Source organism: Lactuca sativa, chromosome 8 (assembly GCF_002870075.4).
Source record: "Lactuca sativa cultivar Salinas chromosome 8, Lsat_Salinas_v11, whole genome shotgun sequence".
NCBI lineage: Eukaryota > Viridiplantae > Streptophyta > Magnoliopsida > Asterales > Asteraceae > Lactuca > Lactuca sativa.
The window spans coordinates 237,294,665-237,319,278 of record NC_056630.2 but is presented as its reverse complement, the minus strand read 5'-3'; the positions used below and the strand labels follow the sequence as shown (position 1 = coordinate 237,319,278).

The 24,614-nt window shown below is 32.7% G+C and overlaps 3 protein-coding genes across 3 annotated transcripts; 2 read left to right on the top strand and 1 right to left on the bottom strand.

Annotated features, from left to right (window-relative positions):
- The first annotated feature begins 4,125 nt into the window (after positions 1–4,125).
- Positions 4,126–5,775, top strand: LOC111906696 (protein FAR1-RELATED SEQUENCE 5-like). Its single transcript, XM_023902465.3, has one exon. The coding sequence runs from the start codon at positions 4,126–4,128 to the stop codon at positions 5,773–5,775; it is 1,650 nt and encodes a 549-aa protein (XP_023758233.3).
- Positions 5,776–12,678: 6,903 nt separating this feature from the next.
- LOC111906697 (protein FAR1-RELATED SEQUENCE 5-like) lies at positions 12,679–14,259 on the bottom strand. Its single transcript, XM_052766679.1, has 3 exons — positions 14,241–14,259; positions 13,167–14,184; positions 12,679–13,063 (listed from the first exon to the last, which is right to left on the bottom strand). The coding sequence occupies exons 1-3, from the start codon at positions 14,257–14,259 to the stop codon at positions 12,679–12,681; spliced, it is 1,422 nt and encodes a 473-aa protein (XP_052622639.1).
- Positions 14,260–18,737: 4,478 nt separating this feature from the next.
- Positions 18,738–19,076, top strand: LOC122195447 (photosystem II protein D1). Its single transcript, XM_042897347.2, has one exon. The coding sequence runs from the start codon at positions 18,738–18,740 to the stop codon at positions 19,074–19,076; it is 339 nt and encodes a 112-aa protein (XP_042753281.2).
- Positions 19,077–24,614: the final 5,538 nt, after the last annotated feature.

Genomic DNA, 24,614 nt, shown 5'->3' with positions numbered 1-24,614 from the left:
AACTGGTAAGGTGTTGAGGAATGAAGAATGGGAGACCCGGTTTCGAATCCCGGCACCCCCCCCCCTTTTCCGATTTTTTTTTATGAAGGCGCTGATGCGAGCTGCTGCTTAGTCGAGCCGCAAGTTCCGAGCCGCTGCAAATTCCGAGCCGTATACTCCCAACCGAGCCGCAAACTCCGGAAACTACCGCCGCAAGCTATTTCCGGCCGAGAACTCCGATCGGCCTTAAAATCCGGTGAACCCTAGCCGTAAACGCAAACGCCGCCGCCGGCCGTGAACAGTTTCCGGCCGTGAACTGTTTCCGGCAGTAAGCTCCGGCCGAAAACCCTGCAAGGATTACGTGAAAAAACAGCGTTTTTTCGACTTTGAAGCTCCAAAACTCGATCAAAAACCCTTTTATTATGAAAAACACGAAGAACAAACACCCCTTATTTTTGCGAGATCTATCCAAAAACGTAAAAATATTTCGAAAATAAGATCAAATAATGCCCCAAATCTGACAAAATTGATTGATACAACTTGGCTCTGATACCAATTATAAGTCCCTAATTTGCCTGTGTATCAGTCAGATCCGTTTGATGGTGCAGAATCCCAATCAAACGGATGATGTCAGATCAAATAAGAAGAGAAGGAGAAGAAGAATATTATGAATCTTGAATGTATTGATAATATGAATTAAGTTTCTTACGCAACCTTCACCCACACAAACGTTCCTTTCTCTCTGGCCGTAAACTCCTTCTAGTTCATCAAACCTCTACTCCTCACCCTAACACCTATATTTATACAAGGGGAACATGGGCTTGGTGGACATGGGCCGTAAATGGGTTTACGGTCGTAAGGTGTTTACGGCCGTAAACTCAACCGTAAACATGACCGTAAACTCCAGAAATATTACAGAAAAATATAATTTCCCAGAAAAGCAAAGTATAAACCATATTTTGACCCAACACTGTTTTTTACTTTCTTTTTATCGTTTAACTCCTATTAGCGATATCTTCATTTCTCGTTTAGATTATTTTGGCTGAAATTCGACCAATCTAAAATTCGAATTTTCGGGTTGTGCACTATTATGCTAAATCTTAGAAAAATCATAACTTCCTCATACAAAGTCAGATTTGGGTGTTCTTTTTATGGACGCTCTTGGTTTAACGTATTCTACGACTTTCGTTTAGATTGTTAAGTCTAATTCTCGCTCTATCATAAATTCACTATTTACGCTTCCCGGTATCGTACCGGTTCCGTCACGAAACTTCGACGGGTCATAACATCTTCGTTATAACTCGGATTTCGGCGTTCTTTATATGTACAGAAACTTTGTAACATATACTAAAACTTGTTTAATACTATTCATTCTAGATAATCTTTTGTCGAAAAGTCGTTTTCGACCCCTTTTATCTCTAAATTGACTAGCTCGGATCTACGGGCGTTACATATTTTAATGAATACCACTCAAAAGTCTCTTAATAATGATTAACATTTCAAAGGTTTTATAACATATATAATATATTTAATAAATAATTAATGGATACTCTACTATAAAAAGGCCAATCTTTTTTAGTAGACACATAAATACAAATCACATACAAAATTCACAAAGAAAACAAGTATAAAGTTTTTTGTGTTGGTTTGAGGGCTTTGAACAATTTTTCGAGCCATGTTATTATGTTGAAGTTTTCAATTTGTAAGTTTGTTACCAATTCTTTTTTGTATTTTATTGATTTAAGTATTCTTTTAAGAATATCATTGTATGTTGTGGTTGAAATTTTAATGTAATTAGATTAAATTCGTGTTATCTATCATATGTTATGGAAGGTGATATATATAATATTTAATTACCTATTGTATACATGTTTATATGTTCATGTTGCTTTAAAACAATAATTAATTAAAAATCATGGATATGTCATAATATCCATATTATCCATGTAAGCATTTTTAAAAATGTAAATTGTCTATCTTATCACTTTATATTTTAGTATATGTTTAACATTTTAATTATAATAATAAGTGTTTTTCAAAAGTTTCTTTCACTTATTAATAATAACAAGTGGTTTTAAAATTAATAAACAATCATTATAAATAATAAAATCAAATTACATGGATATGTCATATTATCAATGCAAGTCTCTTTTTAAATGCAAATTGTCTATCTTATCATTTTATTATTTAGTGCATATTTCCCATTTTAATAATAATATTATGTGTTTCTTAAAACTCAACTTTAACTTATTATTAATAATGAGTGGTTTAAAATTAATGAATAACAATTTTAAATGATAATAACATCAAATTATAAATTACATTTAGCTATAAATAAATTTTATTTTAAATGAACATCATTATTGAAATTAGAAAACAATCATATAAGTAAAAATATAATTAATCAATAATAATTATTATTATTAAAAATAATACTAAATAGATAATTATATGTAATTCTAATAATAAGGAATGTGGGTTGATATCAATTAATATTATATATATATATATATATATATATATATATATATATATATATATATATATATATATATAAATTAGTGTAAAAATATTATCTCAAAGTTAATGTCAATAACATAACCATTTTAAACATATATTTTTCAGTATTTTAACAATATATTTTTAATTTTCGTTGCGCAACGCGCGGGAATTCGTCTAGTTATAGGATAAAGGAATGATAAAAAGTTGACCATAGAATCTAATATAATAGGTAGAGTGGTGTGTGTAAATTACAAAAACCATCTTGTTATGGTGTAAGACCCATGTATTATATGGGTTCATTTAAAAAAAATTAAATATAAAATTCAAAATATTTGAGAAGTTTGAATTTATAAGAAAAGTAAGAAAAATATTGAATTATAAAAATTAAAGTGTTTTTTTCTCTTCTCAATTTAAACAAATAATTTAGATAAATAAATAAAGGAAATTAATGAAACTTTAATTTAGTAATTTTGAAATTAGAAGTAAAGTCCATTAATGAAATTGATATGCATTTATTATTAGATTTAAATAATATGTGAAATTTAATAAAATAAAAAAACGCCCTAAATTGAGATGTGGAATAAAACTTAATATATATATATATATATATATATATATATATATATATATATATATATATATATATATATATATATAGGGAAAAGTCAATATACCCTTAAGGGTATATAAGTTTAGCTACCCTATGTACAAAACTACGTAGTTTCAATTATTAGATAGATTTCCTGAAAGAAAAAAAATACAATTTCCATAAACGAAGGGCTACATTCCTAATTAGAATCGACTATGATAACATCAAATCACGTCCTCCTTGATCGCTTGTAGATCGGCTGCTTATCACAAAACAAAAATTCAGAGTAATTGAATTCAGAGAAACAAATAACAATTTAACATTCAAAAGAAAAAACGACATCAAATCATGTTCTCCTTGATCTCTTGATGATCGGCAACTTATCACCCACAAAAATTCAGAGAAATCGAATTCAGAGAAAAAATTAACAATTTAACATTCAAGGGAAAAAACGATTTCATAGAATTCGATTTAAAAAAAAATCTTCTATTTCGAAATTCACCAATAACAATTTCATTCAAATTGGAATTGAATTCAGGGAGTTCTCAAAAATCACAACTCATAACGAATTGGGTTTGATCAGACCTACAAAAAGTACAAATCGCAGCAACCCTGTTTTATCTTTCCAGAGCACTTTCAAGTAAGTCATTGATCTCGTGTTATGGCCTATGTTATGTGTATCTAACTAGTAAATATCAACAATATGAACTAACTGTGAAGTTTCAAAATTTAGATTTCTTAATATCAATTGGAATCGGTTGTAATTTATTTTAGTGAATGATTTTTTTTAAGAATTGTTTGAACTTGGTTGCCACTATGTGATTGATTTAAACGAAAGTATGATGCTACAAAAACTACAAATCCTCTGTGTTCTTTATTACCTTATGAATATTTATTTTTTCATGGATTTTAAAAGTGATATTGTTGTTTTTAGACATTGCCATTGGCTGTTATTGTGTTTTTTTATGTATAATGTTTCCATTATCTTCAATATAAAACGATTTTGTGTTAATCTTTTATTTGTAAATGTACATGGTTGTCTATTGCAGACCATAATGAGTGAAGCCGAAGCAAGTAATCAAGCTATAGAACCATATATAACTGAAGATATTGACACAAATGATTACGTGGAAGCAACATCTGAACGTGAAACAATAAACAATATCGGTGATGAAGATGATTTTAATGATGTTAATGATGTTAATGATGAAAGGATATTAAGAAAGGTTTTTGATACACCCGATGATGCCTATACATTTTATAATGATTTTTCATTTTTGCATGGCTTTGGTATACATAGAGATGACACAATTAAAAATCCTAAAACAAATGAGCCTTTTCGGAAGATATATGTATGCAACAAAGAAGGTTTCAAATGGATGGACAAAAATGCTTCAAGTGAAAATGAGAAAAAACGTCGTAGAGATGTTAGAACCGGATGTCAAGCAAAGCTTCGAATAACAAGACAGGAGGATGGGAAATGGTTAATGGACTCGCTTAATGACACACACAATCACGACTTGACCATGACACATACGAAGGTTATGAAACATCGATCTCATAGCAATTTCCACCGTTCAATAGAAGGTAAATCTCTTATGGTGCTATTTGGTCAAGCAGGGTTGAAACCTTCTCAGATTAAAAAGGCTGTTAATACAATGAAAATCGCAAAGGTAGCTGATGTAACTTCAAAGCAATGTGATGATGTCTTATCTAAGCATCGAAAACAACATAGAGGAAAGGAGTTCTATGGACTTATAAAACATTTTCAAGATAAAACATTAGTTGACAGTGACCAGTATTTTGTCGAGGATTTGTCTGATGATGGGTATCCTAGAAATATCTTTTGGGCTGATGGTAGATCAAGAGATGTCTATACAAAATTTAGAGATGTTGTTGTGTTTGATGTCACTTATATGACTAACAAATTCAAGATGCCTTTTGCTCCCTTTACTGGGGTGAATCATCATGGACAATCTATACTTTTTGGTGGAGCATTGCTTGAAAACGAAAAGGAAGGAACATTTGAATGGTTATTTGAACATTTCCTCAAATGTATGTTTGGCAAGTATCGGCAAGCAATTATTACTGATCAAGACAAAGCAATGGGAAATGCAATAAAAAAGGTGTTTCCGAAGACTCGACATCATTTTTGTTCATGGCATATCATGAAACATGAAACTGAGCACCTTCGATCGTATGTTTCCCGTTACAGTGATTTTCAAGAAACGCACAAAAAATGGGTAAATAGTGACACCATTGAACAATTTGAAGCAACATGGGAGGTTATGCGTACTAAGTATGAACTGGAAAGCAACTGTTGGATTAGTGACATGTATAACCAACGTATACATTGGGCTAAACCCTTCTTGAATGATACTTTCTTTGCTGGTATGACAACAACCAGACGAAGTGAGAGTATTAATTCATTTTTTGATGGATTTGTTAATTCGAGGACCATGTTGAATGAATTTGTTGTACAATACGAAAAAGCAGTTGAGTCTCGAAGGGCCGCCGAAGAAGATGAAGACTTCAAGACTATGAACTCGAGGCGGGTTCTTTCTTCAGTGCATCCAATCGAAGCAAAAGTAGGTCAATTTTATACCAGAAAGATGTCTGATACTTTCAAAAAAGAATGGACCGAAACTATTACCAATTTGACTCATGAGACTATAGGAAAAACTACAAAGGAAAGCACATATTGAGTTGGGCAATTGGATGTTGATAAAAAATATTGGCGTATTGTTACCTTTCGTTCTTTGGATCATGTCAGCGTTACATGTTCCTGTGCTAAGTATAAGACAAATCGGATTTTATGTAAACATAGCCTATATGTGATGAAGAAAAAGCATGTTAAAGAACTCCCGAGTCACTATATTTACCACGATGGACGCTTAATGCTAGGTACAAACTAGGTAGTGCTAGTATCGGACTCGGAGAAATGAATAATGAAAATGGAGTTAGTCCCTACACACTATGGTGTGTCCGTTCAAATTTTACCAAACTAATTGAACAAGCTAGAGACTCCCCTTTAGAAATACAAAAAGTCAATACGCTATTGATAAGTCTTTTAGATGATCAAACAAATCGAAAGAAATCTAATATTTGGAGAATGCATCTCAAGGTTCTTGTATGGGAGTTTCACAAATAGATATGATGCCACAGTTATCTGTCTGCGATCCTGTTGGTCAAACTACTACAAAAGGGCGTCCTAAACTTGCAAGTAGAATCAAGTCTTCTTTAGAAGCCCCCAAAAAACGAACATGCTCTTACTGTCAAGGATTAGGTCATTATGCTACTAGTTGTTCAAAAAGAAAGGTAATTATAATAATAATTTAATATTGATGATTGAGAACTCTAATAATCATATTAACAATTTTTTATGTTTTTCATGTATCAGGCGGATGAATCGTTGCAAGAAACATAATGATGAGATGTGTTGTTCTATGAGCAAAAGAAAAACTAGATGCTTCATGACATTTTTTTGGTTAACTTCACCTTTTTCATGTTTTAGACACAAACGGTGTATGGATAATTTAGAAGTTTTTGATGCTTTTGTAACCATTTTAATATTTTAGAATGAAATTTGTTGATTGTTTATGATGGTATTTTGTGAAAAAAAAAACGAAATTATGAGGGTATTTTGTGAAAAAACATAAGTACGATAATATTTTATGAAAAAAAATAAAATTATAAGGGTATTTTGTGAAAAAAAAAAAACAGAAGTACGATGGTATTTTAAGAAAAAAAAACAAAATTATGAGGGTGTTTTGTGAAAAAAAAAAAGAAGTATGATGGTATTTTATGAAAAAAAAAACAAAATTATGAGGGTATTTTGTGAAAAACAAAATTATGAGGGTATTTTGTGAAAAAACATAAGTACGATAGTATTTTATGAAAAAAACAAAATTATGAGGGTATTTTGTGAAAAAAAACAGAAGTACGATGGTATTTTAAGAAAAAAAAAACAAAATTATGAGGGTATTTTGTGAAAAAACGAAATTATGAGGATACTTTGTGAAAAAAAACAGAAGTACGATGGTATTTTATGAAAAAAAACAAAATTATGAGGGTATTTTGTGAAAAAACAAAATTATGAAGATATTTTGTGAAAAAAAAATAGAAGTATGATGGTATTTCATGAAAAAAAACAAAATTGTGAGGGTATTTTGTGAAAAAACAAAATTATGAGGGTATTTTGTGATAAAACGAAATTATGAGGGTATTTTGTGAAAAAAAAAAACAGAAGTGTGATGGTATTTTATGAAAAAAACTAAATTATGAAGGTATTTTGTGAAAAAACGAAATTATGAGGGTATTTCGTGAAAAAAAAAAAAACAGAAGTATGATGGTATTTTATGAAAAAAAACAAAATTATGAGGGTATTTTGTGAAAAAAAAAAACAGAAGTATGATGGTATTTTATGAAGAAAAAAAAAAACAAAATTATGAGGGTATTTTGTGATAAAACGAAATTATGAGGGTTTTTTGTGAAAAAAACGGAAGTGCGATGGTATTTTGAGAAAAAAACAAAAGTATGATGGGATATTGAGAAAACCAGGAAATGTGATGGTATTTTGTGAAAAAAAAAAAGGAAACTTTTATGCAATTATGGGTTAATAATGAAAGTAAGCTGTCATTTTGGGTTCAAAACGAAACTTATCTGCAATTAAAGGTTAAGAAAGAAAGTATGTTATCATTTTGGTTAGTGTTGTGTTATCTACACATAAGTTTGATGTTTTTTAACGTCGTTGGACGATTTCGCCCCTGTCCCAAATATGGTAATCCTCAAGACCTCAGAGTGAATTATCTTAACTGAAAGGTGGTAAAACTAAAAATTCTGACTTTAAAATCACCCGATTCTTTTTCCATATTCATAATCAAATACGAATATTGTACAAACTCAACACAATATTTTCACAGTTTTAGCAAAAAACAAGGTTCGATTGAGCTATTACAAGTTTCTTGAGAATATTCTACAAACAATAATAACCGTTTTACCCTTTGATTAAATGGTCATTTAATCGAGTAAACTATAAACTATACAGGGGTGTTTCCTTATTGAACTAATGAACTATCTAAAATATGAATAAATGACCATTTTACCCTTCGGTCAATCCGGTTAGCTATACACATGAGTTTCTTTTTGACTTCAACAAAAAAATAATAATAATAAACTAAACTTAATACAGGAAGTAAAGGAAATGAGGCTTTCCCCATTTAATAGCTATCTTGGCTTTAATTCCTTGTGCTTTGATGTGCCAATAAACCAGTTTTCTAGGTGGTATATGGGATGCTCTAATCTGATATACATCATGGTGAACAAGGACTCCAAGAGCCTGAAAAAAAATTCTTGAAAATTAATGGATGGAAAATGAAGAAGAAGGTTGAAAAGGGTTTGTTTAACTCATAACAGATGCATTAAAGGTAGGAGCCCCATTTATGTAGTCTATAGAACTATGCCACCATAGCTGCATCATTGAGTAGTCTCTATTGGGCATTTTGTCATACACCTATACACCTAAATGATAAAATACAAAACATCAAAATTGATTGGTAACAAAGAAACATTCCTTGATGTATATGCATTTTGAGATCTAAATTTACTATACTTGCAACTAATATGTTGTCCAATAGAAATACTGGAAGGATTCCATTCGAAAATAAGCAAGCTTCAATAAGATGATAAAAACAAAGGAAAAAAGAGAACTTGAAGTGTTCATACCTTCACAGAGAAAGTTTCACAAGGGCTAGATATGAATCCAGAGAGCTTTAATTTGTCATCAGACTCATCCAACTTATGTAAAGAACTAGAAACTTCATTCCCCAAACTACTCACCAATAGGGGCAAAGGGGGAGATGAGGGATACAAGGAACGAAGCTCATCACACTACATGAAAATGATATTTTTATATGTTAACTTTCTAAAAGTAGCAAGTGAAGGATATAAGCTGAAAGTATGGAAAGTGAGCACCTTTCAGTATCAATTATTTTGAAGCAGGTTCCAAGGTGAACAAGAGCAATTCTTAGTATGCATTGTTTAACAGAGTGAAAAACCTCTTTCGGGCTTCCAATATATGCAAAATATTATATCAGCAGTTTAGTAATTTAAAATACTTGAAACAAATTGTGGTTATGAGAAGGAAAAAAAAACACAAAGAAGAACCTGGATTTTAAATGCCTTCTCCTAAATGGTTGGTTGTAGAATAATACCTACGTTCATAATTGTCTTCCAATAGAAAGTCCCAAGACTCATCGATTCCAACCTTATTTCCATTATATGAAATTTATGTAAACAAGTACTCATGTATGCCCTTCTGTACATTTCAACAACCTTTAATGAGACTATTGACTTTCTCTTGGGCATTTCATCGAGAACCTTATGTGCACAACTTATGTTCTTCCCCTACTAGCCCATTCACACGAGTGAAGTGTCATACCTCAACAAAATATACAATCAGATAAGTTAAGTGGATTTTAACACCACCGTTTCGTCGAGTAAGAATCGTTAGGTGGGGAGAGGCATGAAATCAAGTAGATAGAGAACCCATTGGAACGATGGATGATTGTGCCTTTTGAACCCATGAAAAAAACGAAAACATGTGTATGGGTTCGAAATACATGTTGGATGATTAAATAATCAGTTAAGATAATTCACTTTGAGGTCTTGAGGATTACCATATTTGGGACAGGGACGAAATCATCCAACGACGTTAAAAGAACATCAAACTTATGTGTATATAACACAACACTAACCAAAATGATAGCATACTTTCTTTCTTAACCTTTAATTGTAGATAAGTTTCGTTTTGAACCCAAAATGACAGCTTACTTTCATTATTAACCCAAAATTGCTGAAAAGTTTCCTTTTTTTTTTTTAACAAAATACCATCACATTTCCTATTTTTCTAAAAAATCCCATCATACTTTTGTTTTTTTCTCAAAATACCATTGTACTTCCTTTTTTTAACAAAATACCCTCATAATTTCGTTTTATCACAAAATACTCTCATAATTTTTTTTTTGCATAAAATATCATCATACTTCTGTTTTTTTCACAAAATACCCTCATAATTTTGTTTTTTTCATAAAATACCATCATACTTCTGTTTTTTTCACAAAATACCCTCATAATTTCGTTTTTTCACAAAATACCCTCATAATTTTGTTTTTTTTCATAAAATACCATCATACATCTGTTTTTTTTTTCACAAAATACCCTCATAATTTCGTTTTTTCTCAAAATACCCTCATAATTTTGTTTTTTTCATAAAATACCATCATACTTTTGTTTTTTTTCACAAAATACCCTCATAATTTCATTTTTTCACAAAATACCCTCATAATTTTGTTTTTTTTCATAAAATCCCATCATACTTCTGTTTTTTCCACAAAATACCCTCATAATTTTGTTTTTCACAAAATACCCTCATAATTTTGTTTTTTTCATAAAATACCATCGTACTTCTATTCTTTTTTTTTCACAAAATACCCTCATAATTTCGTTTTTTCACAAAATACCCTCATAATTTTCTTTTTTTTAATAAAATGCCATCGTACTTATGTTTTTTCACAAAATACTCTCATAATTTTGTTTTTTTCACAAAATACCCTCATAATTTTGTTTTTTTTCATAAAATACCATCGTACTTCTATTTTTTTCACAAAATACCCTCATAATTTTGTTTTTTCACAAAATACCCTCATAATTTTGTTTTTTTCTTAAAATACCATCGTACTTTTGTTTTTTTCACAAAATACCCTCATAATTTTGTTTTTTTTTTCATAAAATACTATCGTACTTATGTTTTTTCACAAAATACCCTCATAAATTTCGTTTTTCACAAAATACCTTCATAATTTTGTTTTTTTTTTTCATAAAATACCATCATAAACAATCAACAAATTTCATTCTAAAATATTAAAATTGTTACAAAAGCATCAAAAACTTCTAAATTATCCATACACCATTTGTGTCTAAAACAAGAAAAAGGTGAAGTTAACCAAAAAAATGTCATGAAGCATCTATTTTTCTTTTGCTCATAGAAACAACACATCTCATCATTCTGTTCTTGCAACGGTTCATCCGCCTGTAGAGATGGCAATGGGTACGGGTATACCGGGTTTCGTGTTCCCCATCCCCATATCCGAATCCCCATCCCCATCCCCTTACCCGACCCCATCCCCATCGGGGATTAAAAATCTATCCCCATCCTCATCCCCAATGGGTATCGGGGATCCCCAATAGGTAGTCGGGGATTTTTTCCCGTTACAAAGTTTTGAACTTTATGAGAAATAACTCATAATTATATATTAACCAACAAAACAAAAATTAACAGAACTAATATAAAACACTATAATAACTGAATGTCTTCAAACACAAACAATAACATTCAAGGTTACAAATTAAATCATTCTTTGCAAAAAGAGACATAAAAAGTCTTCCCAAAACTATACGTTTGATTGTTAGAAAACCTTATTTTGTCTAATGAACATTTGCTTATGCATTATTAAAAATAAAAACATAAATAATACTATATATATATATATATATATATATATATATATATATATATATATGTATATATATATATATATATATATATATATATATATATATATATATATATATATATATATATCGGGTACCCATCGGGGCCGGTTTCGGGTACGGGTATGGGTACCCGACAGGTAAAACCATCCCCATCCCCATCCCTGCTATTTACATTCGGGTAATACTCATCCCCATCTTCATCCACGGTCAACTCGGGGATTTACTCGGTCAACTCAGGTTAGGGTTTCGGGTACCCATTGGGTACGGGTTTTTTGCCATCTCTATCCGCCTAATACATGAAAAACATAAAAAATTGTTAATATGATTATTAGAGTTCTCAATCATCAATATTAAATTATTATTATAATTACCTTTCTTTTTGAACAAATAGTAGCTTAATGACCTAATCCTTGACAGTAAGAGCATGTTCGTTTTTTGGGGGCTTCTAAAGAAGACTTGACTCTACTTGCAAGTTTAGGACGCCCTTTTGTAGTAGTTGGACCAATAGGATCGCGGACAGATAACTATGGCATCATATCAATTTGAGAAACTCCCATACAAGAACCTTGAGATGCATTCTCCGAAGACATAGATTTCATTCGATTTGTTTGATCATTTAAAAGACTTATCAATAGCGTATAGACTTTTTGTATCTCTAAAGGGGAGTCTCTAGCTTGTTCAATTAGTCTGGTAAAATTTGAAAGGACACACCATAGTGTGTAGGGACTAACTCCATTTTCGTTATTCATTTCTCCGAGTCCGATACTAGCACTGCCTAGTTAGTACCTAGCATTAAGCGTCCATCGTGGTAAAATATAGTGACCCGGGAGTTCTTTAACATGCTTTTTCTTCATCACATATAGGCTATGTTTACATAAAATCCGATTTGTCTCATACTTAGAACAGGAACATGTAACGCTGACATGATCCAAAGAACGAAAGGTAACAATGCGCCAATATTTTTTATCAACATCCAATTGCCCAACTCGGTATGTGCTTTCCTCTGTAGTTTTTCCTATAGTCTCATGAGTCAAATTGGTAATAGCTTTGGTCCATTATTTTTTGAAAGTATCCAACATCTTTCTGGAATAACATTGACCTGCTTTTGCTTCGATTGGATGCACTGAAGAAAGAACCGGCCTCAAGTTCATAGTCTTGAAGTTTTCATCTTCTTCGGCGGCCCTTCGAGACTCAACTACTTTGTCGTATTGTTCAACAAATTCATTCAACATGGTCCTCGAATTAACAAATCCATCAAAAAATGAATTAATACTCTCACTTCGTCTGGTTGTTGTCATACCAGCAAAGAAAGTATCATTCAAGAAGGGTTTAGCCCAATGTATACGTTGGTTATACATGTCACTAATCCAACAGTTGCTTTCCAGTTCATACTTAGTACACATAACCTCCCATGTTGCTTCAATTTGTTCAATGGTGTCACTATTTACCCATTTTTTGTGCGTTTATTGAAAATCACTGTAACGGGAAACATACGATCGAAGGTGCTTAGTTTCATGTTTCATGATATGTCATGAACAAAAACGATGTCGAGTCTTCGGAAACACCTTTTTTTATTGCATTTCCCATTGCTTTGTCTTGATCAGTAATAATTGTCTGCGGATACTTGCCAAACATACATTTGAGGAAATGTTCAAATAACCATTTAAACGTCTCTTCCTTTTCGTTTTCAAGCAATGCTCCACCAAAAAGTATAAATTGTCCATGATGATTCACCCCAGTAAAGGGAGCAAAAGGCATCTTGAATTTGTTAGTCATATAAGTGACATCAAACACAACAACATCTCTGAATTTTGTATAGGCATCTCTTGATCTACCATCAGCCCAAAAGATATTTCTAGGATACCCATCATCAGACAAATCCATGACAAAATACTGGTCACTATCAACTAATGTTTTATCTTGAAAATGTTTTATAAGTCCATAGAACTCCTTTCCTCTATGTTGTTTTTGATGCTTAGATAAGACATCAGCACATTGCTTTGAAGTTACGTCAGCTACATTTGCGGTTTTCATTGTATTAACAGCCTTTTTAATCTGAGAAGGTTTCAACCCTTCTTGACCAAATTGCACCATAAGAGATTTACCTTCTATTGAACGGTGGAAATTGCTATGAGATCGATGTTTCATAACCTTCGTATGTGTCATGGTCAAGTCGTGATTGTGTGTGTCATTAAGCGAGTCCATTAACCATTTCCCATCCTCCTGTCTTGTTATTCGAAGCTTTGCTTGACATCCGGTTCTAACATCTCTACGACGTTTTTTCTCATTTTCACTTGAAGCATTTTTGTCCATCCATTTGAAACGGCCTTCTTTGTTGTATACATATATCTTCCGAAAATGCTCATTTGTTTTAGGATTTTTAATTGTGTCATCTCTATGTATACTAAAGCCATGCCAAATTGAATAATCATTATAAAATGTACAGGTATCATCGGGTGTATCAAAAACCTTTCCCAATATCCTTTCATCATTAACATCATTAACATCATTAAAATCATCTTCATCACCGATATTGTTTATTGTTTCACGTTCAGATGTTGCTTCCACGCATTTGTGTCAGTATCTTCAGTTATATATGATTCTATAGCTTGATTACTTGCTTCGGCTTCACTCATTATGGCCTGCAATAGACAACCATGTACATTTACAAATAAAAGATTAACACAAAATTGTTTTATATTGAAGATAATGGAACATTATACATAAAAAACACAATAACAACCAATGGCAATGTCTAAAAACAACAATGTCACTTTTAAAAGCCATGTAAAAATAAATATTCATAAGGTAATAAAGAACACAGAGGATTTGTAGTTTTTGTAGCATCATACTTTCGTTTAAATCAATCACATAGTGGCAGCCAAGTTCAAACAATTCTTAAAAAAATCATTCACTGAAATAAATTACAACCGATTCCAATTGATATTAGGAAATCTAAATTTTGAAACTTCACAGTTAGTTCATATTGTTGATATTTACTAGTTAGATACACATAACATAGGCCATAACACGAGATCAATGACTTACTTGGAAGTGCTCTGGAAAGATAAAACAGGTTGCTACGATTAGTACTTTTTGTAGGTCTGATCAAACCCAATTCGTTATGAGTTGTGATTTTTGAGAACTCCCTGAATTCAATTCCAATTTGAATGAAATTGTTATTGGTGAATTTCGAAATAGCAGAATTTTTTTTTGTTTTTTTTTAAATCGAATTCTATGAAATCGTTTTTTCCCTTGAATGTTAAATTGTTAATTTTTTCTCTGAATTCGATTTCTCTGAATTTTTGTGGGTGATAAGTTGCCGATCATCAAGAGATCAAGGAGAACATGATTTGATGTCGTTTTTTCTTTTGAATGTTAAATTGTTATTTGTTTCTCTGAATTCAATTACTCTGAATTTTTGTTTTGTGATAAGCAGCCGATCTACAAGCGATCAAGGAGGACGTGATTTGATGTTATCATAGTCGATTCTAATTAGGAATGTAGCCCTTCGTTTATGGAAATTGTATTTTTTTTCTTTCAGGAAATCTATCTAATAATTGAAACTACGTAGTTTTGTACATAGGGTAGCTAAACTTATATACCCTTAAGGGTATATTGACTTTTCCCTATATATATATATATATATATATATATATATATATATATATATATATATATATATATATATATATGGGAAAAGTGTCAAAATTACTTTCATTTATTAAGGAGGATATATATATATATATATATATATATATATATATATATATATATATATATATCCTCCTTAATAAATGAAAATAATTCATAAACGAAAGGGCTTTCTCTAGATTAAATAAAGGAACTTGAATAACAACTGAAAGATAGAGATATTGAAACACGAAGAAAGATTTTTTAGTAATTCATAATGTAAAACCCTTTTTGTAAGTTGATAATATAAATAGTTAATTGGTTGTCACTCATATTTTTTATGTTAAGAGCTAAATTTAGATAGAAGACAATTTTGTTATTTTGTGGATTTTATGAGTTTTAAATATCTTCTTTGTAAACTTGAGTTGATAATAATGTTATATTCATAGAGATGTATTATAGTTGTTTGAGCTCATTTATATTATGAGTTGAATCTGCTAAGAAGGGAAATTATGATATTTGGGTAAAATAGGAAATAAAAAGAAGTATTGAACCCACCTCCATTACATGACATGCAATATAGATTTATGTGGTGCGTGCATTTGACGTAAGGCAAGGATGTATGTTGTAAGTTAAAGAGTAACAATGTACTTTACATATATGCAGTACATAGGACAAGGAAACACAACACATTATATATTGCAATGTTGAGAACCAAGACAAGTACAACACAACGCGTACCATAGAATTACATGTCCTTTAGGGTTCGTTTGATGTAAAATGTTGTAGTATGTTGCTATATTGGTTAAGGTCAATGTACTGTATAACTACGCGACATGTAGTGCTAGAATATGCAAAATGTTCAAAGTACAATGTTAAAGCGGTAGAGGAGTAACATGACGTGTTAGAAATTTATGGAACACGTGATAGAACACGTCATCTACCAAGTTAGTATGTGGCATGTAAACACCGATAGAGGAAAAGAAACCAAAGAAATCAATCATTTGCTCAATATCCTCCTAAAAACACTCCAGATTCAAAGCAATGAACATCTAGTGATTTTGAGTTGAAAAGGTGGGGAAAACAAGGGGAAACAATAAGGAATTCAGATGAGTTGATCATTACACCAATTAATTAATGGTAATTATCTCCTTTCCTTGATAAATTCGTCTTAATGAGATAAGTTGATTTCAGAGTTAAAATGTCAAAATATGATACGTGTGGACTAATAATTCCATTATGACAGTACGTAGGGGTAATTGTGCCAAAATAGAAAATGATGCATAAGAAGCCTTATTTTATGAGTCGCTTTCTTTACTTGTTGCCCAAGTCGCTCCTCTTCCCATAACATTTTACATCTTGATTAACAACAAAAACATAGCCACCATCTCCAGAAACCGGTGATCAAAAAAGTTAATACAAAGCAAGATCGTCATCTCTATTGGTGAGAAGGGCGAGGAACAAGACAATGTAGGGAACAAGACGCATGGTGGGGGCGTTGTTGTTTTTCCACATAGTGGTTGTAAGATGGCCATTAAGTGACATAAATGGTTTCTGCCACTGAGAAGAGAGACGACAGAGAGAGAGAGAGAAAGAGAGAGAAAGAGAAAGAGAGACAGAGACAGAGAAAGAGAGAGAAAGAGGGGGGAGAGAGAGAGAGAGTGGTGGGTGAGGATAGGGAGATAGTGAATGTGACTGTCGTTAGGGTTGGGAATATGGGTTTTTTTTAATTTTTTTTCAAGATAGTTTTAACTAAAGATAGTCTATAATAAATAAAAAAAAAAAGTGTAAATAAGTCTTTTTATGTGGTTGATTGACCAACCAAGATAAAAATTGAAACTACAAGGACCTTCCATGAGACCGGAAAGAATTAGGAACTAAACATCATTATCTGGGGAACCATATAGACAATTTATGAAGATTTATCTTTTTTTAAACATCACCATTTGTTATTTAAAAAGTTAAATATCATTAGTTGTTATTTAACTATGTGTAAGACCCTTGTATTACACAGTTTTGTTAAAATAAATAATATAAAATTTTGAACATCAACGAATTATTAAAATAACACAACACATATAAGTAAAGACTTTATTGAATAAGTATGTAACTGAACCCAAAATATAAAAAAAAATCATTAATGAAATTCTCTAAATATTTTTTAGAAATCTTAAATTTCCAAATACTTCTTTGAATACAAAATTAGATGTCTTTGATGGGTTTTGAGCACTGCATCATTCCTATGGTGTACATGCAAACCCTAATAGCTTTGGATCTAGTTTGTCTAATGAACATGCAATTGAATCATCTAAAGCCATAACCCTAGATCTATCATAGTATGAATTGAATTAAGAGTTTAGAAATTATCTTTGATTGTTATGTAGCAATAACAATTTATTCCTTGGCTTCAGAAAGCTTAGTGCCTTAAGTGTTGCACCTCTAATGGAGTCACAAACACCATAAGCAATAAGGATGAAGAATGAGGAGAAAAAGAACACCAAAAACGACCAGAAACCCTTTTGGGAGTGTTCACCACGTTTTTGGGGCCTTAGGGGTCTTTATATACTTAGGCTATTAAGGTTTTGCACTTAGGAAACCCTAATCTGACTGCTTAGTCCCTAAGCAGCCCATGGACTCCTTTTATCACATCCCTCGGACGAATTCCTTATGGGCTTCCAATAGAATTCGTCCAACCTATATTATTAGCTAATCCATAGCCCAATTACAATTATCTTATAATTACAATTCCAGTCCCCTTAAGTTTAATTAATCTCTTTTAACCATAAAATTAATTCTTAATTAATTCTTGACTAATATTAATTAAACACTATCATTACTCCTTTAATATATTATTCTTATAATATATTAATAAATCATAATTAAACCTTTCTCTCCATAATTCATCCTACAAGTTGCTTTGGTGAAGGCAACCCAAAAGGACCATGCACCATCGGGTCAAGTACATACCAAAATAGTTATGGACTTAGACACTAATCCAACAGTATCCCACTTGGATAAGTCTAATAACTATTCTGCATATGACTTCAGATCCTGATCCACAATCGTAGCTTTCAAAAGCCGCTTTCAACTCTGATCTTATCAGATACGCGCCCTTTAGATAAGGGATCATATATTCCTCCATTCTAGATATCATATAGACGTGACACATACATTTAAATCATTCTCTCAGTCTATGTGTTGTTTCCCGATTTTCGATTTATGACGATTGACAACAGACTACAGTTGAACACATCAACTTAGTCCTGGCTTGGCCAAGCGCTTAGGGTGTCATCAGTAAATCATCGAGGGGCCCATAAATATCACTTTTACCCCACTTTGGGTAAAAGGAACAGATAAACTTCGATTCAATGCTCGCTTGCACTAACTCACCGAATCACACACAACAATATGTTTTATAACACCAAGTTACTGGTGCGTTTACGTATTATTTCTACACTTCTTACTTGGTGTAGCTTGTTACATGGGTCGTGAGTGGGAGCTTAGTTTCCGTCTGGGTATGCGACCTTGGATTGCTGTTGCATATTCAGCTCCTGTTGCAGCTGCGACTGCTGTTTTCTTGATCTACCCAATTGGTCAAGGAAGCTTTTCTGATGGTATGCCTCTAGGAATTTCTGGTACTTTCAACTTCATGATTGTATTCCAGGCTGAGCACAACATCCTTATGCACCCATTTCACATGCTAGGCGTAGCTGGTGTATTCGGCGGCTCCCTATTTAGTGCTATGCATGGTTCTTTGGTAACCTCTAGTTTGATCAGGGAAACCACAGAAAATGAATCTGCTAATGAAATCCTTGGTTAGAACCCCTAAGGGGTCCAAATGGGTTGGACTTAAGTCGGCTGAAAAAAGACAACCAACTCGCAAGATACAACTCACACATCTCGGTTTCAAGAATATAAGATATTATCGTCTCACCAATCACTCGTGATAAAATCCATGAAGCGATCCAAGTGAGCGTGGGTTTATTCCAATACTCTAATCTTATAGCAGCACTCATGAACCCTACAACAAACTTTTGCTATGTCTAAAACACTTTAGACAATCTACAGTCAGATTCATGATAGTCTTCTTTCATTCCTACTTCCAAAGAATGAGCGACTGTGGAGGGTTTGAATAATCTTATTATTCAGAAATAATTTAATTATTCAGGAAGTCAAAACATGCAAAGTGAAACACAAGAATAATAATAATCCTATATGGCCCCAAACTTTTGAGTATAAATAAAACACCTTTTATTTAATCACCATATTGATTACTCATTCTTTGTTGTTTCGGGTAATCAACTTCTTACTTGAATTATAACAACAATTGTCCCATGCTCTTAGCATGCACACTATGTTTACCTATGGTCTTTACTTTGTGAAATTGTATAATTGAATAACATTTTCAATCACACTCATTTCACAATTCCTAATCCATTAGTGTAAGAATACAAAATTCTTGCCACTACTAGAATATGTTAGATTCTAATATTTTATGCAACGGTCCTTTCGTAATATCACAGCGCCAAAGTCACCAAGACTTTGCCAATGAAATTACAAAGTGTTCTATTGGAGATTGTTACAAGACAATTCCATAGTCATGAAGTCTCATATTCAAAGTACATTCCTTTGAACATCTTTCTTGCATAAAAGTTTCTAATCTAGACATTTATTCTCGATATCCAACTCCCAATATGGAAACATTTCCATGTTTTCCATATGACAACTCATTCTAAATAGAATCTTATCCATTCATAATAATGTCAATATGGTCCATCCATGACTATACTTTCAACTTTCCTCAAGCGACCAATCCTTGGCGAACCTTAGATTGTGTCACACCCCAAAATCGGAACGACGGAAACGTTCTGGGGTGGATGACGTCATGTCAAGTATCACAACATATGCAGTATAGCAATCAAAGTAAAACAACCATTGCATTAATAGTAATAGTTTTACATGGTTTACATTACATAGAAACATCAAAGTAATACAAGTAATAATATAGGTGTAGCTTGGTACTAAACAGTCCTCACCAAAGGCTCCTGGGATGTACCTGTCTATTGCTGACCTGAGAATACAAGTTATTTGAAAGCGAGTATCAACATTTTTAGAAAATACTGGTGAGTTCATAAGTATTTAGTGTCATTTTATTCAAATAACTCTATAAAAAGTAGTAGTTTAGAATCAATGGTGTATTAGAGTCCCTTTCCAGAAAATCCTATATTTTTTAAATAAAAGCAGTCTTCTACCAAGACCAGATAGTGTTATGTTTTAAAGAGAATTTCCCTAAAATATTATCATTACCAAAACACGGTATTTGACTTTAAAGTAAGTAGAAGAATATCACAAGTAACAGTATTAGGGAAAAATAACATAGGCCTCAGCAGGAATTACTGCTGACTAAGGCAAAAGAAATCATAGACTCCAGGAGAGTATCGAATGAACAACACACCTGGCTCAGTCTAACGAAAGGAGATACAGACCCCAGACAGTATCAAATGAATGATACGTCTAGCAGGGTCTAAAAATAGTGAATACAGACCCCAGACAGTATCAAATGAATGATACATCTAGCAAGGTCTAAAAACAGTGAATACAGTGTTAATTCCCGTTACCTTAAGGCCATGAATTATAAGGTAACGCCGAGATACTCGTAACCATACTGATAGACACTAGAGAACTTGACGCCCTGCAAGCGTCGAATAGAATGTGACATTTGTCACCCCTTGGCTTGGTAGGCCGTGAACTGTAACTAGCAGTCAGGGTGTGGGGGTGTCAATCCCGTATAGATCTATACACATAATGCCCACTCTCCCTACAGGAGACTCTGGTTACCAACTTGACAACGGAGAAGGCCGTGTCCTGAAGATGCATCTCGTATAGTGAGTTCTGAGGTAAATACTGGGCTAATGATAGAGACTCACAAATAACTGACCGATGTAAACCTATATGTCTATACATGTATACATAATATATAATTAATGATCAAACGACCTTCGGATGGATATCCGATCCCACCAGACCACATCCCAACGAGGAAAAGGAAATAGGGTGAACTAGCCTTCCTAAGTCCTTTAAACATTATTTATATAACTATACAAGTACAGGCATACATTTAACTAAGTAGAAGCATTTAACGAAGTTGAAGTGTTTATCGAAGTAGAAGTGTTTCACGAAGTAGAAGCGTTAATAAGTAGGAGCGTTTCACGAAGTAGAAGCGTTAACAAGTAGAAGCGTTAATAAGTAGGAGCGTTTCATGAAGTAGAAGCGTTAACAAAGTATAAGCGTATCACGAAGTAAAAGCTTATCACGAAGTAAAAGCGTTAACAAAGTAGTAGCATTTAACTAAGTAGGAGCATTAACTAAGTAGAAGTATAATGAAGCAGTAGTATCTAACAAAAGTAGGAGTATAAAAACATGGGAGAAAACTTTGATGAAAACTTTGGAAAACATTTACACTTAAGAAAATCATGACTTGGTATTCTTTTGTAAAATAAGTTTGAAAACCTTTAGAAACCCTTGAAAATCTTTCATAAACAAGTTTTGATTTTAACTTTGATAAAACAATATAAGTAAAGAAAACTTTTGTTTAAAATACTGCTGTAATTGAATTTAAAGTAAAACATACAGCGCGAGAGACAATTTGAGAAAAGATTTGAACAAGAAAAAGACATTGTGGAAAACCATTTACAGTATCATACTTAGTAAAACAGTTGACAGTGTAATAAGTCCTTGTGCATGCGGGTTATCAATCACATGCGATTGATATGATAACTGACATGTTTTAACTTGTATTCCCCCCCCCCCCCCCCCCATAAAAGCATGTAAAAACATTTAAAAGGTTAATTCAGGGGTATGAACTCACCTGTTGTAAGCGGATCGAACGAAAGTGCCGGTTGGGTGCTCAGTGTCAAGTAAAGACTTGAACACATTTAGTGACCTATTAACATATGATGACATATGTTTACATACAATTAGAAAATATAATACTAATTAAACACGTATAAGCATCCTAAAATGCAGAAAACACTTTGGTCAAGTGTTAGGAGTGTCCTGGGTAACATCTAAGGGTGTGTATTGCCTAGATAGGGAGTTTACTCTTCAAGAGTAAACTCTTTATAGAGTTTACGGCCCTAAGACCTTGTCCCCATGAGTTTATGGTCGTAAACTCATGGATGGTGTGTACTTTGATGTATTAAGGTCTTATAACACTTGTGGAATTAGGCTAGGTTCAATTCTAGGGCTTATGAAGGGTTTAAGGCCTCAAAATGGATCATTTAAGGAGTTTACGGCCTATGACTACTCCTTGAGGAGTTTACGACCATAAACACATGATTTTATGGTAGTAAACTCATGTTGGTCCATTTCTTTTGTTGTTTGGTGGTTCTAACTCATGCATGTAAGGTTCTAGTCACTTTTAGGAGCTTAAGAAGGTGTTTAGGGCACTTAAACACATTGGAAAGGTGTTTACGGTCTAAGAAAATGTTCTTGGGGATTTTACTACCTTAAACACATGAGTTTATGTAAGTAAAATCATTTTGTCCATGAATCCTATGTTTTGGTGGTTGTAGGTTAAGCATATGAAGTTCTAGGTCCAATTCCAAGCCATACAAAGTGTTAAGGGTATTTTAACACCCTTTGGGGGTGTTTATGGTCTAAGAATAGGTGTTTATGGTCCAAGAACCTTCTTGGGCCGTAAACTCAAGTGTGACATGTTTTTGTATGCTTTGGTGCATGTCATGAAGGAAAAACAAGTTCTATGCACTCAAGGAAGTTCATGGAAGCTCTAGGAGGTGTTTGAGGGGTAGTTTAACACTTAAACAAGTGTTTATGGTCCAAGGAGATGGGTTTATGGTCTAAGGATGTTCTGAGACCGTAAACTTATGTTTACTCCCCATTTGGTCCAATTTTGGTGCTCTAAGTCCTTTCGGGTAAGCCTCTAAGTCATTGCTAAACATGAGAAGTGGTTTGGAAGGGTTTTTGGGCATCAAAACCCACTTTAAAGGCGTTTACGGTTTTGGGAGGCTCCCAAGACCGTAAACTCATGTTCTTGGGGTTTTTGGATGATTAAGTCACGAATTTGCAAGCTAGATAAGTTAGATAACAAGTTAGGAAGGTTTACTTACCGATTTGAGGCTCGGAGGGGCGATTTTTGACCAAAACCTATTTGTAGAGAGAGAAAGTAGAGAGAGAGAGAGAGAGAGAGAGAGTCTAAGGTGGGAAAAGGCTTCTAAGGAGTGTCCACCCACCCTTATACAGGGCTTGGGTGTTGTACCCGATATATGACTACCCGATACTTATGTTTAACGAGGTTTAAAATTTTACCCGGTGAAATGGCCAAAAATAAAAATAAACTTTTTCCAAATAAATGGAAAGATAATTTACGTGTTTTTATTTTCGCTTGATGAATATTAATTAAAATATTCCAACGGGTTTAAATCCGGTCAAAAATATTTTCGGGATAAATTTGGCTAATTTTTGACGAAATTAATTCCGACGTTAATTTCGACGTTAAATCTAACGGATATTTTTGGGTTGTCACAGATTGTCCTTGGCAGGTGATTAATTGTTTTAGTCAAAACGGGTTCTATTTCCTTTTTCCCTCTAAATTCCCTAGGCATTTGGAAAATTTTAGAACGGCCGAATATTAAAGCATATGCAATCGATCCTATACCCGAAGCGTATGAGACACAATTCATAATGAAAAACATGATACTTTACCAGTCTCTTACTATAATATCGTCATAATATTTTTATTTGCCGTGTTCTCAAAATTCGAACTATGAAGAAGGATGTCGTAATCATAATCGAAATTTGAGAATGCAAATGATAAATATACCCTTGACTAAATTCAATTAAAATTTCTCGATCTAACCTTTTAGATTGAAAACGAAGTATAACATTCTCTCGCTTAATTATGGAAAGAACAACTTTTCTACCCCTACAACTTTGCAAAGTGAAATTTTGTTTTTCTATAATTAATATTGCCAATCTTGCAATACTTAAATAATAATCATACTCCCACTAACATGATGATTATATCCATTCCGGCATAACATTTATGCCCCCACTAGCTTTGACACATATTTAGAAATCAGCTAAACTTCTAGAAAGCAATACTTATTGACTTCCAAAGTTCATTGTTTCTAATACGATGTGCTTCGATAAGCCTTTATCTAAGCTTCTCAAAACCACACACCTTTCCTTAGACAGCTCACATGTGTGTCTAAACTAATTCAGAACTTATTTTACTAAGTCCTAAATGTTCAGAATAATTGCCAAATCTCACAATTCGAACTATGAAGAGGGATGTCGTAATCATAATCGAATTTGAGAATGCAATTTACATAATCGC

Coding starts and splice junctions, on each gene's coding strand:
- LOC111906697 (XM_052766679.1), bottom strand. Junction 13,064..13,166: donor GTTTCCGAAGACTCGACATC/GTTTTTGTTCAT, acceptor ATGGGTAAATAG/TGACACCATTGAACAAATTG.
- LOC122195447 (XM_042897347.2), top strand. CDS start 18,738: ATGGGTCGTGAGTGGGAGCTTAGTTTCCGTCTGGGTATGCGACCTTGG.
- LOC111906696 (XM_023902465.3), top strand. CDS start 4,126: ATGAGTGAAGCCGAAGCAAGTAATCAAGCTATAGAACCATATATAACT.